We start from the raw sequence: 14,260 nt of genomic DNA, 5'->3' as shown, positions 1-14,260 counted from the left end.
GTAGCGATGGGCCCTGATGACCACGGGGGAAAAGGGAGAGGGGAGAGGACTCTGTCTAGAACTTGGGGGACCTCGTCTCCTGGAATAACCTCTCACACCATGGTGAATTGTAAACACTAAGCAAAGACTATTGCAACCATATAGAGGCAAGGCCACCCAAGCCTCAGATCCTTGGGTCACACAAAATGTAAAGAAATCTGATCAGCTGAGGTGCTGGTTGAGCACAAAGAAAACAGGGAATAAGTGGCACTGGTGACAGGTCATAGCCATCTAGCTTAATGGCCAGTGGCAGAACTGAGGGCTCTATTTACCATAGTTTCGTTTTGGTTTGAAATCAGAGCGCTTTGGGACATAAAACACGCTGCTCCCTACATCCTACCCTGGAGATTCTGCTTCAGTTGGTCTGTCCTGGGGCCCTGAAGTTCACCAAGGAAACTTGCAAAGCACTGCTCTCGCTGTAGTTTCTTCCTCACTGGCTCATGCGTGTGCTTATGTAGTTAATAATTTCTTTTCTCTCCTTGTATATTAGCGGGGGCGTGGGTGATAAAGTCACAGTTTTGTCTGTGGTCTGCACACCACTGAGGCAAGATCATTACAAAAGCAGACGAGAAATGGACATAACACTGAAATCCTGGACTTGAAACTGGATGGGGGATGATAGCAGTATGTCAGGACGAAGCATTTAAAAATGTGTGAATATGATATCTGTGATGTTGGAAAGGCAAAGAGATGGACTGTAGTAGACCTCTGATGTGTTTTTCTATTTGGTGCTCAGTCATCAAACCCATTCCACAGGTCTAGTGAATTCTGGCAGGAGAAACGGTCCCATCTTCATCTGGGGAAGCTGACGAAGTCCGATATACTCACTGTCTTGGGTGCCTGACAGCCTGGGTGCTGGCACGAGACTAAGCCTGTCAGTCGTATGATCTCACCAGACTTTGAATCTGGAATGAGTGCTGGAAGTAAGTGGATGTCTGGGATCCAGTTTTCAGAGGCGTCCCTGCTGGCAGAAACATACACAAACCTCCAGCTCCCCTGCAGTTGGAACTTGCTTATAATTTTGGTCATAGTCTAGCTTCCTCGGTTTCTACCAGTTTTCCAAGAGTGGTTCTCCAGGCTTTCCGTCAATTCTGTGAGCTACCTATATTCTTCCAATAAATTCTTTTTCTGCTTAAGTTAATCACAATGCTTTTTGTTGTCTGCAACCCAGAATTCTTACCGGTATACACTTCAATGAGATTTATTTTCTGAGAGTCAGTTATGATCATTGCCCCTCTCCCTCAGAACCCCACCCCACCCCTGCACTCTGAATTTGGAGGTGAATAGCATATGACAGTTTTCCTGGTTAATCAGAAGTTAAATCTGTTAGACTTGAAACCATAATCACTATTAAAACAACCAACAACCAATCAACCTACTATGATCATAAGAGCAGTTTTCCCTTAAAAAGAATGATATGATTATGAATAAGAATGAATACTTTGATAAATCTGGAAGATTATTCAAACTTAGAATAAGTTGAACTTCTTTTTTTTAGTTAAAAAAAGAAATAAAAGAAAAGAAATATGGTATTTCAAACTCAGGACCAAGGAATGTGAAGATGAAAAATGTGTATAGCAAAAATAAAAATATACCTCTAGTATTCTGAAAATAAGCAAGTGTTTTAGCTGTCCCTCCAGATAGTCATTTGTTCATTTATTAGCAGCAGAGGCAATAACACAATGTTAAAAATAAACATGCATCAATTGTACAATACACACTTACAAAAGCCTATCTATCCTTAGTGCATTATTTTTTTCACAAGTAAAACAGGAAAGGAAAATAGTGAATTTAATGCTATTCAGCACCTTGAATAAAGTCAAAAGACTTTACATCTCCATATATCAAAACATTTGCATCTGTATCACCAAACATGTAAAGTTAATTTTTTGTTCCATTTGAAACATGAATTATTTTATTTACATTACTCTTTAGTTCAACAAATTTTAACAATATTTAAAAATTATCTAAATTCATAAAAGTAGTTCATAAATTTCAACATTTAATTATTATGTACATACAAGGAAGTCCATGAAAAAAGTTAAAGAAATGTAGTCAGAAAGTTCAAGCAACATTTCCAAATTTAGCAAAATTCCAACCAAATCAAGGCAGAGGGCATTCAAACATTCAAAAATCTCTAGATGCTGCTAACATGAACATGAAAAGTTCCAGTAATAAAAGTCAATATGAGAAATAATGTTGAAATCACCAGTAGAAAATATATTTTAATAGGCATGACATATGTTTACTAGCAACAGTATGATTCTTTTATAGAAAATGTTTATAACGTTGTCATATATGAACTACCCGATTTGAGAGGGCAAAAGAGTTGATTTCAAAAAATATATTTTAGCAGCCGTAGTTTTACTTCCAGTTAAAACATAGTAAAATGTTAAAAGTAAAATTTATGATTAACTAAATAATACCCCAGTACTAGAAAATTTAAAATCCCATGCTATTCTAGCAATTATGGCCTCTAATACGATGTGTCTGATGTGAGGATTGTGGAAAGCCAATAATAAACAATCAGACATACATATGGGCTTAGAGTTTCACTGAAATACTTATGTAGCAAAATATATGAAAAGGTAATAGAAAAGTAAAAAGATAAAATTAAAAAAATATTGCACAGCCACATTACCTAGAAAGTAAAGTTGATGTTTAAAAAGCTCTAAACATGGATGATATAAATTATCTTCCATATAAAAAGGTATAAATATTTCTTAGGACTTATCAGCATCTACAGTTTAATATAATACATTATCTGAATCACTGTTGAATGAGGTAATTGTCAAGTCTCTACCAATGCATTTAATCCTAATGGAAATATTTGAGGGCGGCAACCAGAAAGAATTTCTCTAAAAATATTTCCGAATCCAGAACAGCTATATGTGCAGCTCTCCCAATGAGTGAATCAGCTGTATTGGGCAATGCATTGATGACATTATATCGAACCAAGTTACAATCCTTGCTTTGCAGAACCGGGCGAAGCAAGTTGTGGATCATTTCTGAATAGATCTGTCCTATGGAACAAATAGAAAAAAGGAAAATCGGTTCACAAGAAGAACTGAAAAAAAATTCTATGCCAACTTTTATATAATTTATAAAGTTTAGTTACATTATTTCCGTTTAAAGCAGAAAATTGTCTTTTAAAAGGTTTTTTTTCCCTTGAATATCACTTTTGAGACTGTTTTAGAGAAAATATAATCACATTATTTATCTAGTCAAGTAAAATAAATTTATCATACATTATTCTTGCCAACTTGATTTTTTTTTTTTTTTTTTTTTTTTTTTTTTTGCGGTACGCGGGCCTCTCACTGTTGTGGCCTCCCCCGTTGCGGAGCACAGGCTCCAGACGCGCAGGCTCAGCAGCCATGGCTCACGGGCCCAACCGCTCCGCGGCATGTGGGATCTTCCCGGACCGGGGCACGAACCTGTGTCCCCTGCATCGGCAGGTGGACTCTCACCCACTGCGCCACCAGGGAAGCCCCCAACTTGATATTTTTAATTAAAAGCAATGAATATAACAGAGCAAATAGTTTTTTTCAACCTTAAGTCAATTATGACTCATTATGAAAGTAAAGGAGCCATGCTGAGACATTCTGATAAGGCAAAATTTAAAACTTGAGTCAAGAGCAAATACTTTAAAAAAGTTTCCATGGCAGCCAACGTTATTCCACATATTTCCGAATTATCTTGAGAAAGAATAGCAACTTCCCATAATCAGAAGAACAATGTGAGTTTGGCTCAAAGGTCAAATTGAGAATTTTTTTTTTTTTTTTTGGCCTGCAGGTTTATTTAATGCTTGGTTTTGCTTTTAATTTCAAAGTTGTGCTCTTCTCTCCCTCTTTTTGGTTAACTCTTACAATGGATTTATTGAGGGCATGCAAAGCATAAAAGGTAAAGGTTACATACATATACACATACAAGCACAAACTGCTTTAAAAGGGGCAAAACAGTTTTTAATGCTCATGCATCACTATATTACTAACAGATGAGTGCTAACACATATCCATCAAACGTGAATTTTAGGGAGGCAGGTATTAAATTTCAGGGTTGAGGCAGGATGTAGCCTTGAGGAATGATGAGAAGCGAATAACATACAGAAGCATAATTAGAGAAAGAAGAGAGATGTGTTTAAAAGAGGGATCAATATCATATAGATTTCATAAAAAACGGTTTTTAAAAATTATTTATTTCTTTTTTAATTGAAGGATAGTTGATTTACAATATTATATTAGTTTCAGGTGTACAAACATATTGATTCAATATTTTTATAGATTATACTCCATTTAAAGTTATTATAAAATATTGGCTCTATTCCCTGTGCTGTACAATATATCCTTGTAGCTTATTTATTTTACACATAGTAGTTTGTATCTTTTCTTTTTTAAAAATTTTATTTATTTTTGGCCGCGTTGGGTCTTCATGGCTGTAAGCGGGCTTTCTCTAGTTGTGGCAAGTGGGGGCTACTCTTCGATGCGGTGCGCAGGCTTCTCATGTTGCGGAGCACGGGCTCTAGGCACGAGGGCTTCAACAGTTGTGGTGCGTGGGCTCAGTAGTTGTGGCTTGCAGGCTCTAGAGCGCAGGCTTAGTAGTTGTGGCACACGGGCTTAGTTGCTCCGTGGCACGCGGGATCTTCCCGGACCAGGGATCGAACCCAGGTCCCCTGCATTGGCAGGCGGATTCTTAACCACTGTGCCACCAGGGAAGTCCCAGTAGTTTCTATCCCTTAATCTCCTATCCCTATCTTGCCCCTCCCCCCATCCCTCTTCCCACTGGGAACCACTAGTTTGTTCCCTGTATCTGTGAGTATGTTTCTGTTTCATTATATTTGTTCGTTTGCTTTATTTTTTAGATTCCACCTATAAGGGATATCATACAGTATTTGTCTTTCTCTGTCTGACTTATTTCACTAAGCATAATGCCCTCCAGGTCTATCCATGTTGCTGAAAATGGCAATATTCCATTCTCTTTTATGGCTGAGTAGTATTCCATTATGTGGATACACATCTTCTTTGTCCATTCATCAGTTGATGGACACTCAGGTTGCTCTGCTGTCTTGGCTATTATAAACAATGCTGCTATGAACACTGGAGTGCACATAAGTTTTGGAATTAGTATTTTCTTTGGCTATATGCCCAGAAGTGGAATAGCTGGATCACATGGTAGTTCTATGATGTTTAAATTATTTTGAAACTCCATACTGTTTGTCACAATGGCTGCACCAGTTTACATTCCCACTACAAATGTACGAGAGTTCCCTCTTCTCCACATTCTCACCAGCATTTGTTATTGTGATCTTGATTTGCATTTCCCTGATGATTAGTGATGTTGAGCAGCTTTTCATGTGCCTGCTAGCCTCTGTATGTCTTCTTTGGAAAAATGTCTATTTAGGTCTTCCGCCCATTTTATAATCTGTTTGTTCGTTTTTTTGATGTTGAGTTGCATGAACTGTTTACATATTTTGGCTTACTGGTCATATCATCTGCAAATATTCTCTCCCATTCAGTAGGTTGTCTTTTTGTTTTGCTGATGGTTTCCTTTGCTGTGCAAAAGCTTTCACACTGAAAACTTTATTTCGGTCCCCTTTGTTTATTTTTGCTTTTGTTTCCATTGCCTGAGGAGACAGATGCAAATATTGCTATGACTTATGCCAGAGAGTGTTCTGCCTATGTTTTCCTGTAAGAGTTTTATGGCTTCTGGTCTTACATTTAGATCTTTAATACATTTTGAGTCTAATTTTTTTATATGGTATGAGAAAATGTTCTAATTTCATCTTTTTACATGTAGTTGTCCAGTTTTCCCAGCAGCACTTATTGAAGAGAATATCTTTTCCCCATTGTGTGTTTTTGCCTCTTTTGTCATCGATTAATTGACCACAGGTGCATGGGTTTATTTCTGGGGTCTTTATTCTGTTCCATTGATCTATGTGGCTGTTTCTGTGCCAGTACCATGCTGTTTTGATGACTGCAGTTTTATAGTATAGTCTGAAGTCAGGGAGTGTGATTGTCCAGATTTCTTCTTTTTTTCTCAAGATTGCTTTGGCTATGTGGGATCTTTTTTGGTTCCATATAAATTTTAGGATTATTTGTTCTAGTTCTATGAAAAATGCCATTGGTATATTGATAAGGATTGCTCTGAACCTGTAAATTGCCTTGGGGAGTATGGACATTTTAACAATATTAATTTTTCCAATCCATGAACATGGACATCTTTTCATTTCTTTGTATCATCTTCAATTTCCTTCATCAGTGTTTCATAGTTTTCAGAGTATAGGTCTTTCACCTCCTTGGTTAAGTTTACTCCCTAGGTATTTTATCGTTTTTGATGCGATTTTAAACAGGATTCTTTTTTTTTTTTTTTGCTTTCTCTTTGTCACAGTTCATTATTAGTACATAGAAAAGCAAATAGTATCATGCCATCTGCAAACAGTGACCGTTTTACTTCTCCCCTTCCAATTTGGATGACTTTTATTTATCTTTCTGTCTGATTGCTGTGGGTAGGACTTCCAATGCTATTTGAATAAAAGTAATGATAGTGGACATCCTTGGTTTGCTCCTGATATTAGAGAAAATGCTTTCAGCTTTTCACCGTTGAATATGAAGTTAGCTATGGGTTTGTCATAAATGGCCTTAATTATATTGATGTAGGTTCCCTCTATACCCACTGTGATGAGAGTTTTTATCAGGAATGGAAGTTGAATTTTGTCAAATGCTTTTTAGGCATCTATTTTTTAAAAAATATTTTTATTTATTTGGCTATGCTGGGTCTTAGTTACGGCATGTGGGATCTTCAGTTGCAGCATGTGGGGTCTTTAGTTGCAGCATGCAAACTCTTAGTTGCGGCCATGTGGGATCTAGTTCCCTCACCAGGGATCAAACCCAGGCCCCCTGCATTGGGAGCATGGAATCTTAGCCACTGGACCACCTGGGAAGTCCCTTTCGGCATCTATTGAGATGATCATGTGATTTTTATCCTTTGTTTTGATAGTGTGGTGTATCACATCAACTGATTTGCAGATACTGAACCATCCTTGCATTCCTGGGATAAATCCCACTTCTGGTGTATGATCCCTTTAATGCGTTGTTGAATTTGGTTTGCTAATATTTTGTTGAGGATTTTTGCTTCTATGTTCATCAATGATACTGGCTTATAATTTTCTTTATTTGTGGTGCCTTTGTTTGGTTTTGGTGTCAGAGTGATGTTGCCATTGTAGAATAATGTAAATCTTTCTTCATCTTCAATTTTTTAAAATAGTTTGAGGATAGTTGTTACCTCTCTTCAAATTTTTGGTAGAACTCACCAGTGAATCTGTGTGGTCCTGCACTGTTGTTCGTTGGGAGGGTTTTTTTTTTTTTCTGATTAAATTTCATTACTGGTAATCATATGTTCATATTTTCTATTTCTTCCTGATTCAGTCTTTGGAGATTTTACATTTCTAGAAATGTATTAATTTCTTCTAGGTTGTCCATTTTATTGGTGCTTTTTCAAAATTGACCTTTTATTTTAAAAAATTACAGAGAGCAATTTCCAGAATCTTATTTTATAAAAGCACTGCCTATATCAAACATTTTATATCACTATTAATTCCACTGAAGAGCTGCCTTTTTTTTTAAGGTACTAATTCCAATTGATGGGATACATGCCCTTAAAATAGAAAGTTTCCATTTATTCAAATGTCAAAATTAACATTATTGAGAAGTTTATTGCTTTATGGCTGGGCAAGATGCTACTAGGACACTTTAGGTAAATAACATTCTTTGTTAAAAACTATGAGGTCATTCTGTTTAAAACCTTCAGGATAATTCACAGAAAATAGATATATTTATTCAAATTATACATTGAAGGGCTGAGATATTAGCTATAGACATTTATACGTGAAGCAGCTCTTTAAAGAAGACACACGAACAGGTCTGTCTTGGTATAATATAATTGAAATTAATAAAACCTGGAAGACCAATATTATTATGCTATGTTCTGTTAAGATCTTAAAAAAAAATCACACATTTAGTAGTCCATTTGTGCTTAAAATATTCATACGCATGAGAAGCTTTAAGGAAAAAAAACACCTCTATACATGATTATGAAAATAAAGTAATCAGTGTTTTGAAACTGCACTGTTATTTTCCTAAATTCAGACCCTCCTTTGCAGCCGGAACAATTTTTCAGGTCTAACTGGCAACCTGGGGAGGCCCCTCTAGTATTCGTGAAGTAAAGAAGGTGGTGATAAAAGACCAAGCTGCTGCCATTAATCCAGGCCTTTGAATTGCACTGGCATCTTCTCCACTCTCATCTTCAAGCCCATCATCCATAAGACGCTCCATTTCTTCAAGTTCTAGATTGTTTGCATTCTGCACATCATTGTTGACTTCGGCATTATTGTTGGGAGTCTGTTGCTGACCTCCTTCTTGCCTAAAAGGAAACCATCCAGCTCGGTGTAAACCAGTAGCATGGCTCCCATTACCATGATAAACCGACTAAAAGAGGAATAGAAGTACACAGTGCTAGGGAGAACGGCAGCTCGTGAGAACGTGCACATCCAGTCTAGGCAGTCTCGGCTGAAGTCTTCTTCGTTTAGCACTGGACCTCCCTGGGCATCCATCTGAACATTCTCATCCATGGGTCGATTTTCTTGGGCCACTAGGTTTGGAGCTGGTGAGGGTTCTTCTCCAGGAACATGTGCCACATTTAGAGGCTGTGAGGTAGCAGGCTGGTCTGGGTTGGCATTTGATGTGGCCTGAGCTGAAACTGCAGCTTGATATTGCATATAATATTGATGCGTATACATCTGTTGCCACCAAAGCATCTGCAGTGGGGTGAAAGCGGGATACCCTGGGAATCCAGCCGGAACAGCCTGCCCAGGAAGCTGGTTGTCTACGTGTCCTTGCATTACATATGGGAACTGATGACTAGTAATCTCTTATGATACTTGTATTTTTGTGGCGTCAAACATTGTACTATTCCTCTTTCATTTCTTGATGAGTCCGCTTGCTGCCATCTTTGACTAAAAGTAAAGTACAGCCAAACATGCAGCATGACCATTACTACAACCACCAATCCCAATAATCCAGAGGAAATTAAAGCATGGATTACTTTTGAGGCAATAAAACGGAGAAGCATTGGTAATTAGATGAAAAAAAGATTTCAAAAGAACAACTACTGTGTCATTGGCCAAAACATCTTACACAGCAAAAGAAAAGAAAGGAAGAAAAATGGAGGAAGGATAGCTGTTACTATCAGCGGGTATAAAAGGAAGTCGAAGGAAAGAGAGGACAACAAAAAGAAGGGAGAAGACAACTGCAAGAAAACTTTGGGAGAAACTCATGTGTAGACGTAGCTCTTTGAAATACTTCGAATATACTTTGTTACCTGACTGTTTGTCCTTTAAAGCTGTCTTGCACATTTCAATGCGGGCAGAATGATAAGGGACATAGCGATCCTGCAGAGAGCCCACTAGTACAACATTTTTGAAATAGTGAAGCCCTGTGAAGAAAAAATACTGAGTTACAGTGCAATAATTAACCAGATTTGAAATAACTCATTAGCATATTAAGTGACCATAAACTTTATTTCCTTGGTAGTACTAAGTTTATGCCTTTTAAAATAACTGATGAATTCTTTCTCCAAATTTCTATACATTCTCTACCAAAATCCCCAGCTTCCTTATATGTAGTTTATGTGCTGATATGAGAAATCTGTGTTTGCACTGAGTGAGAGCAAGGATTGTGGTCCTGGGGGTTAGGGGGAGACTGGATATGGTGGGCTAAAATTCTGTAACAGTGTTCCATGACGCTTTTACTTTCCAAAGGATATTCATCAATATTTAGGATTATTCCCCAAAGAAACATATAGTTTTCCATAAAAACAAACAAAACACCTATTTAAATCCTTTAAAGCTGACTTTTTACTTTAAGTTTTCATTTGACTCTTGCCTAATATTACTTATATTTCCTCCTTATTTAAGCATGATGTCAAGAGGATAAACACTTTGATTTTTCCAATAAAAATAACGAATTTTTGTGATCCAACCAACAGACTTTTGTCAGGTCTATTTTAATTTTTTTTAATTTTTCAGTAAACTACGTGAATTTAGGACTTGTGTCCTTGGGGTACTTTGCTAAATAACTCATTTAAGTACTGAAACCACATTCTTGACCTCTTTAATACCAATAATGTTCTAATTACAGTAATGTACTATTTGGCTCCGACTAGTATATACAAAATCAAAATTTTATATGATAATTAAATAAGATACAAATCAATAATGGCAACACATTAGAATTGTGTGTGCAGTATAGAGAATTTTGTTCTGGAATGTTCCAGAATAAAACTTTGATACTCTATGTGCACTGAAATTCAGACTCTTAGAGACAGGCCAATTGTGGGGACTACTGTGAATCCAGAATATAGGAAGCCTTTGTAGAAGCTCCCTGTCTTCCTTGGAACTTAAGGATCCTAATGATAGGAAGAGTTTAGACTGACACATAGCCAGGTGAAACAGTATATACCCTCTGTGTCAAATATAAGGTATCCCTCCTTTTCCCAATGAGAAGATACTAGTTTGTGGCCACTTGAATATATAAAATTCTAGAGATATAAGTGAAATAACAGAATGTCTATAACAGGAATTAACTCAGTTGAACAAACATGTTTAAAATATTTGAGAAAGATTAAGAAAAATTGATTTTTTCCCCTTCATTTTCACATTTCACGAGACAAAGTCATCCCCTTTTGGCATCACTTGATGACAGTCTTCATTGGTGCTACTTTGGGAAACGTCTGTGTGTCCTAGGGCAGAGGTCTATGAACTGGTATACACTTACCCCCAGGGGTAATTTAAGACTCTCCATGGTGTAGCTTTAAGAAAATTGATTTCCAGATCCCAACTCCATATGAGCACTTTTCTACAAATGACTTTTCCTTCTCCTACTTTACAAGAGAAAGACATCTCTCCAATCTATTTCAGATCTTCTTATGGTATATGGCCCTGGGGTATAAAATCTCTGGGAAACCAAGCAAAATATGAACGAAGTCTTCCTCTTCCAAAAAGTAAGTTTGATGTTACCGACTGTTTGACAATAAGAAATGGCTGTGCCAGTTAGATTTTATGGCACATATTTTCCATAAATTAAATGAGCTAAGTCTGTGACTCCAGCTGAATATAGTAAAAATATACTACCTCATATGCCAGAAAATATATCCTTTGCAACTATTTATAATTATAGAAACAGTTTTAGGTGTCACCATAAAATTATATAAGGGGATACAAACTTTTCCAAAGTTCTTTTGAGGGGTAAACAAGCCAAAAATGTGAAAGCCACGGTCGTATGGTACATGATCTTCACTTCTAACCCAGTTATTTTAGGTACTGTACTTTCTGAATCTCTAAGTATGATGCTGTTAAATGAAATTTTATCCCGAACTGCATGAAACCAGCCATGTAACAGCACAGTTGGCTTTTTCTTTTATCTAAAAGGTGTGTATGTGTGTCCTCCATAAAGGCGACCACACTGCACACCTCCGGGGGCATCACTCCCATCACATCGACAGGAATGACACTGCACAGCCGGTGGCAGCCTTGCTCAGTAACGGTCACCTCTGTACTTCTCCGGAAACCACCAGCGTCTTCTATGTCCCCCTCTGTCTTACCTTGTGGCCTTCCTGTCTCACTGGGCACCCGGAAGCGTCAGAAGGGGCCTCCGCACACTCTACCTTAACACAAAACCCACCTCCCGCATCTGTACCTTCCCGCTCTGCCCACCCGTGCCTCAGGCCGGCCCTTGCACTAGTGCACTAGGTCCCATTCCTTCTTCCCGTCTGCTTAAGGGCATGCCTCTAGTTGCTGGCCCACCTTCTCTCGCATCAACAATTTTCTCTTCTGGGTGGATCATTCTTATCAGGATGGAAAATATTACAGTATTATACTTCCCGTCTTAAAAAAAAATCAATCCCTCAATGAATCTGTCCTTGGGCTTTATTCTCCCCTCCAATGACCTCCCCTCCCCCCATTTCTCGGCACTGCTCTATTTCTATAGTTTACATTATAAGAGTAATAGTCATTACATTAAAAATTAAATATACTTTTCAAAATAATTGCTCTTCACAGAGATTCTGTTGTGCTTCTACAGAGAAATGGCACTCAGGCTGAGAATCACTGCTTTAGACCAAGACCCTGGAGAGGAGTACCCATGTCTCCCCAGGTTCAGGCAGCTCGGGGGAGAGGAAGCACACAAACCAACAAAGGGAGAGGAGGGGATGTCCAAGAAACCCTTTAACGCTCAGATTCCATGATGATAAAATAGATACAATCACAGATTCTGACACTGACACAGATACACGATATTGTCATATTTTTAAACGTGATTCCCAAGATAGCACTGTACTTTAAAAATACATTTTAAACTTAGTAATTATTTTAATAATACTTTTTCAACAACAGTGTATTATTACTAGTACTGTGCTTCTGTATGGAAGGTTTGCTTTTTGTATTAGCCAAGAACCAAGTTAAACAGACTCTGACCCTTTTTTGAGTCTTCTGGTTTCCATTCCTGTGTAGCAGTGATGGCTGGAGAGGGCAGAAACTCAAAGAGAAACATGGTAGCCCCCGAGGCGCAGTGCTGGTGGGAATCATGGCAGCACTTCACCCGAGCTGAAGTCCAGCTGATGACAATGTCTGAGGTGTGTATTGGGGAGGCTTGTACTGTAGGTTCATCCTCTCTGCACCTGCACTGATTCTACCTGCTCAGACGGTCTCGTCCACTGGCCTTCGGGTTAGCACTTCACTCAGCCCAAGGTGACTCATTCTCGGTTGAAAAGTTACCTCTAACTTGGGAAAGTAACACGATTTCCCCATCTATAGAGTGAGACAGTTTAACTGGAAAAGTTTCTAAATATTTTAGTTATTTTTCAGGATTGCTAAGAAAAAGATTAAAGTAAATGTTCAATATTTTTCTGGAGCGCATAATTACATGGTTTACATATGAACGAACATTGTAATGGTAACTTTCACCTTCATTATCTTAGTCTTCCTGATATTTTTGGCTGCTCATTTATTTTTCTGAAAAATTTAATGAGTTTTAAAGCAATTCATATTGACTCATCTCTGGACACTTTCTGGAACTGGCAAAAATAGCAGTTCTGAACTGGTGGCTTTGCACTCCAGGGAACATTTAGCAGTGTCTGGAGACAACGCTGTTTCTCACAAGCAGGGGGTGGGGCGTGTGAGGTGCTGATGGGTGCGTGCTCTACTGGCATTTAGCAGGTAGAGGCCAGGGATGCTGCTAAATATCCTACAACGCACAGGACAGATCCTGACAACAAAGAATATCCAGCCCTGAATGTCAAAGTGCTGAGGCTGAGAAACCCTGTGCTTTCTAAATGGACATAGTCTACTCAATATTAAACTATTCTTATTTTTACTCATTTATTTTAAATACATTTGAAAGAATTTGCTTCCTAAAATAATGTAAGCTGCTGCTGACACTTTCCTACACTTTCAGAAACAAAATACAAATGTTAATTACAAATCAAGTGATACCTATTATTAAACACCTCTGTAATCTGCTGGAAGAAAAGATTATCTGGTACCATAGTAGCACAGCAGGAGACTTCTTTAATTGTTATATTTTATTTGTCAGAATTCAACAGCTGGTAAAGAGATGCTAAGCAGATGTTTTTAGGAAGATTTAAAAATAAGGATGTTTTGTTCTTGACATTCCAACAATGGGTAGAGTGTTCTTTGGCTCTTTTTGAGCCCTGATCGTGGCATACAGGAGAGCCCCCGAGCCGTCTCTCTGTGTAATCTTGACTACTCAGCACTGCTGTCACCTCATCCAGATACAGTCTACTGTTTACCTTCCACATGGCTCTAGGTCCCTTCATCTTTCTTTCCCTTGATATTCAATGAGGACATGCTAGCAACTATATGGTGTAAATTATTGATATACTCTATCAGCAATCTGTAGGATGCTATAGATTTTTTAGTTAAAAGCTGCCATAAGATTTAATCAGTTATCATATGATATTGCTTCTATGTGGCATCTAAAAAAAAGTGTACAAATGAACTTATCTACAAAGCAGAGACAGAGTTACAGATGTAGCAAACAAACTTATGGTTACTGGGGGGAAAGGGGAGGAGGGATAAATTGGAAGATTGGGATTGACATATACACACTACTATGTATAAAATAGATAACTAATAAGGACCTACTGTATAGCA

At 37.8% G+C, this 14,260-nt stretch overlaps 1 protein-coding gene and 1 pseudogene across 9 annotated transcripts in view; both read right to left on the bottom strand.

Moving 5' to 3' along the window:
* Window positions 1–1,671: 1,671 nt before the first annotated feature.
* The window catches only part of FAM135A (family with sequence similarity 135 member A), a 116,757-nt gene continuing 104,168 nt past the window's right edge, over window positions 1,672–14,260 (bottom strand). For all 8 annotated transcript variants that reach the window (XM_082634158.1, XM_082634162.1, XM_082634157.1 and 5 more), the window contains 2 exons: window positions 9,412–9,525; window positions 1,672–3,062 (listed from right to left, as the gene is read on the bottom strand). In XM_082634158.1, the coding sequence (XP_082490284.1) occupies window positions 2,857–3,062; window positions 9,412–9,525 (320 nt within the window). In that variant the 3' untranslated portion in view covers window positions 1,672–2,856. The remainder of the gene's footprint in view (window positions 3,063–9,411; window positions 9,526–14,260) is intronic.
* Window positions 8,196–9,084, bottom strand: LOC309810903 (homocysteine-responsive endoplasmic reticulum-resident ubiquitin-like domain member 2 protein; annotated as a pseudogene). The gene is made up of 2 exons: window positions 9,070–9,084; window positions 8,196–8,959 (listed from the first exon to the last, which is right to left on the bottom strand). The product of its transcript is annotated as a homocysteine-responsive endoplasmic reticulum-resident ubiquitin-like domain member 2 protein (transcript).

Source organism: Mesoplodon mirus (assembly GCF_964341445.2).
Source record: "Mesoplodon mirus genome assembly, chromosome: 10".
NCBI lineage: Eukaryota > Metazoa > Chordata > Mammalia > Artiodactyla > Ziphiidae > Mesoplodon > Mesoplodon mirus.
Note: the sequence above shows the minus strand (reverse complement) of the source record. Positions and strands in the feature narration are given on the sequence as shown.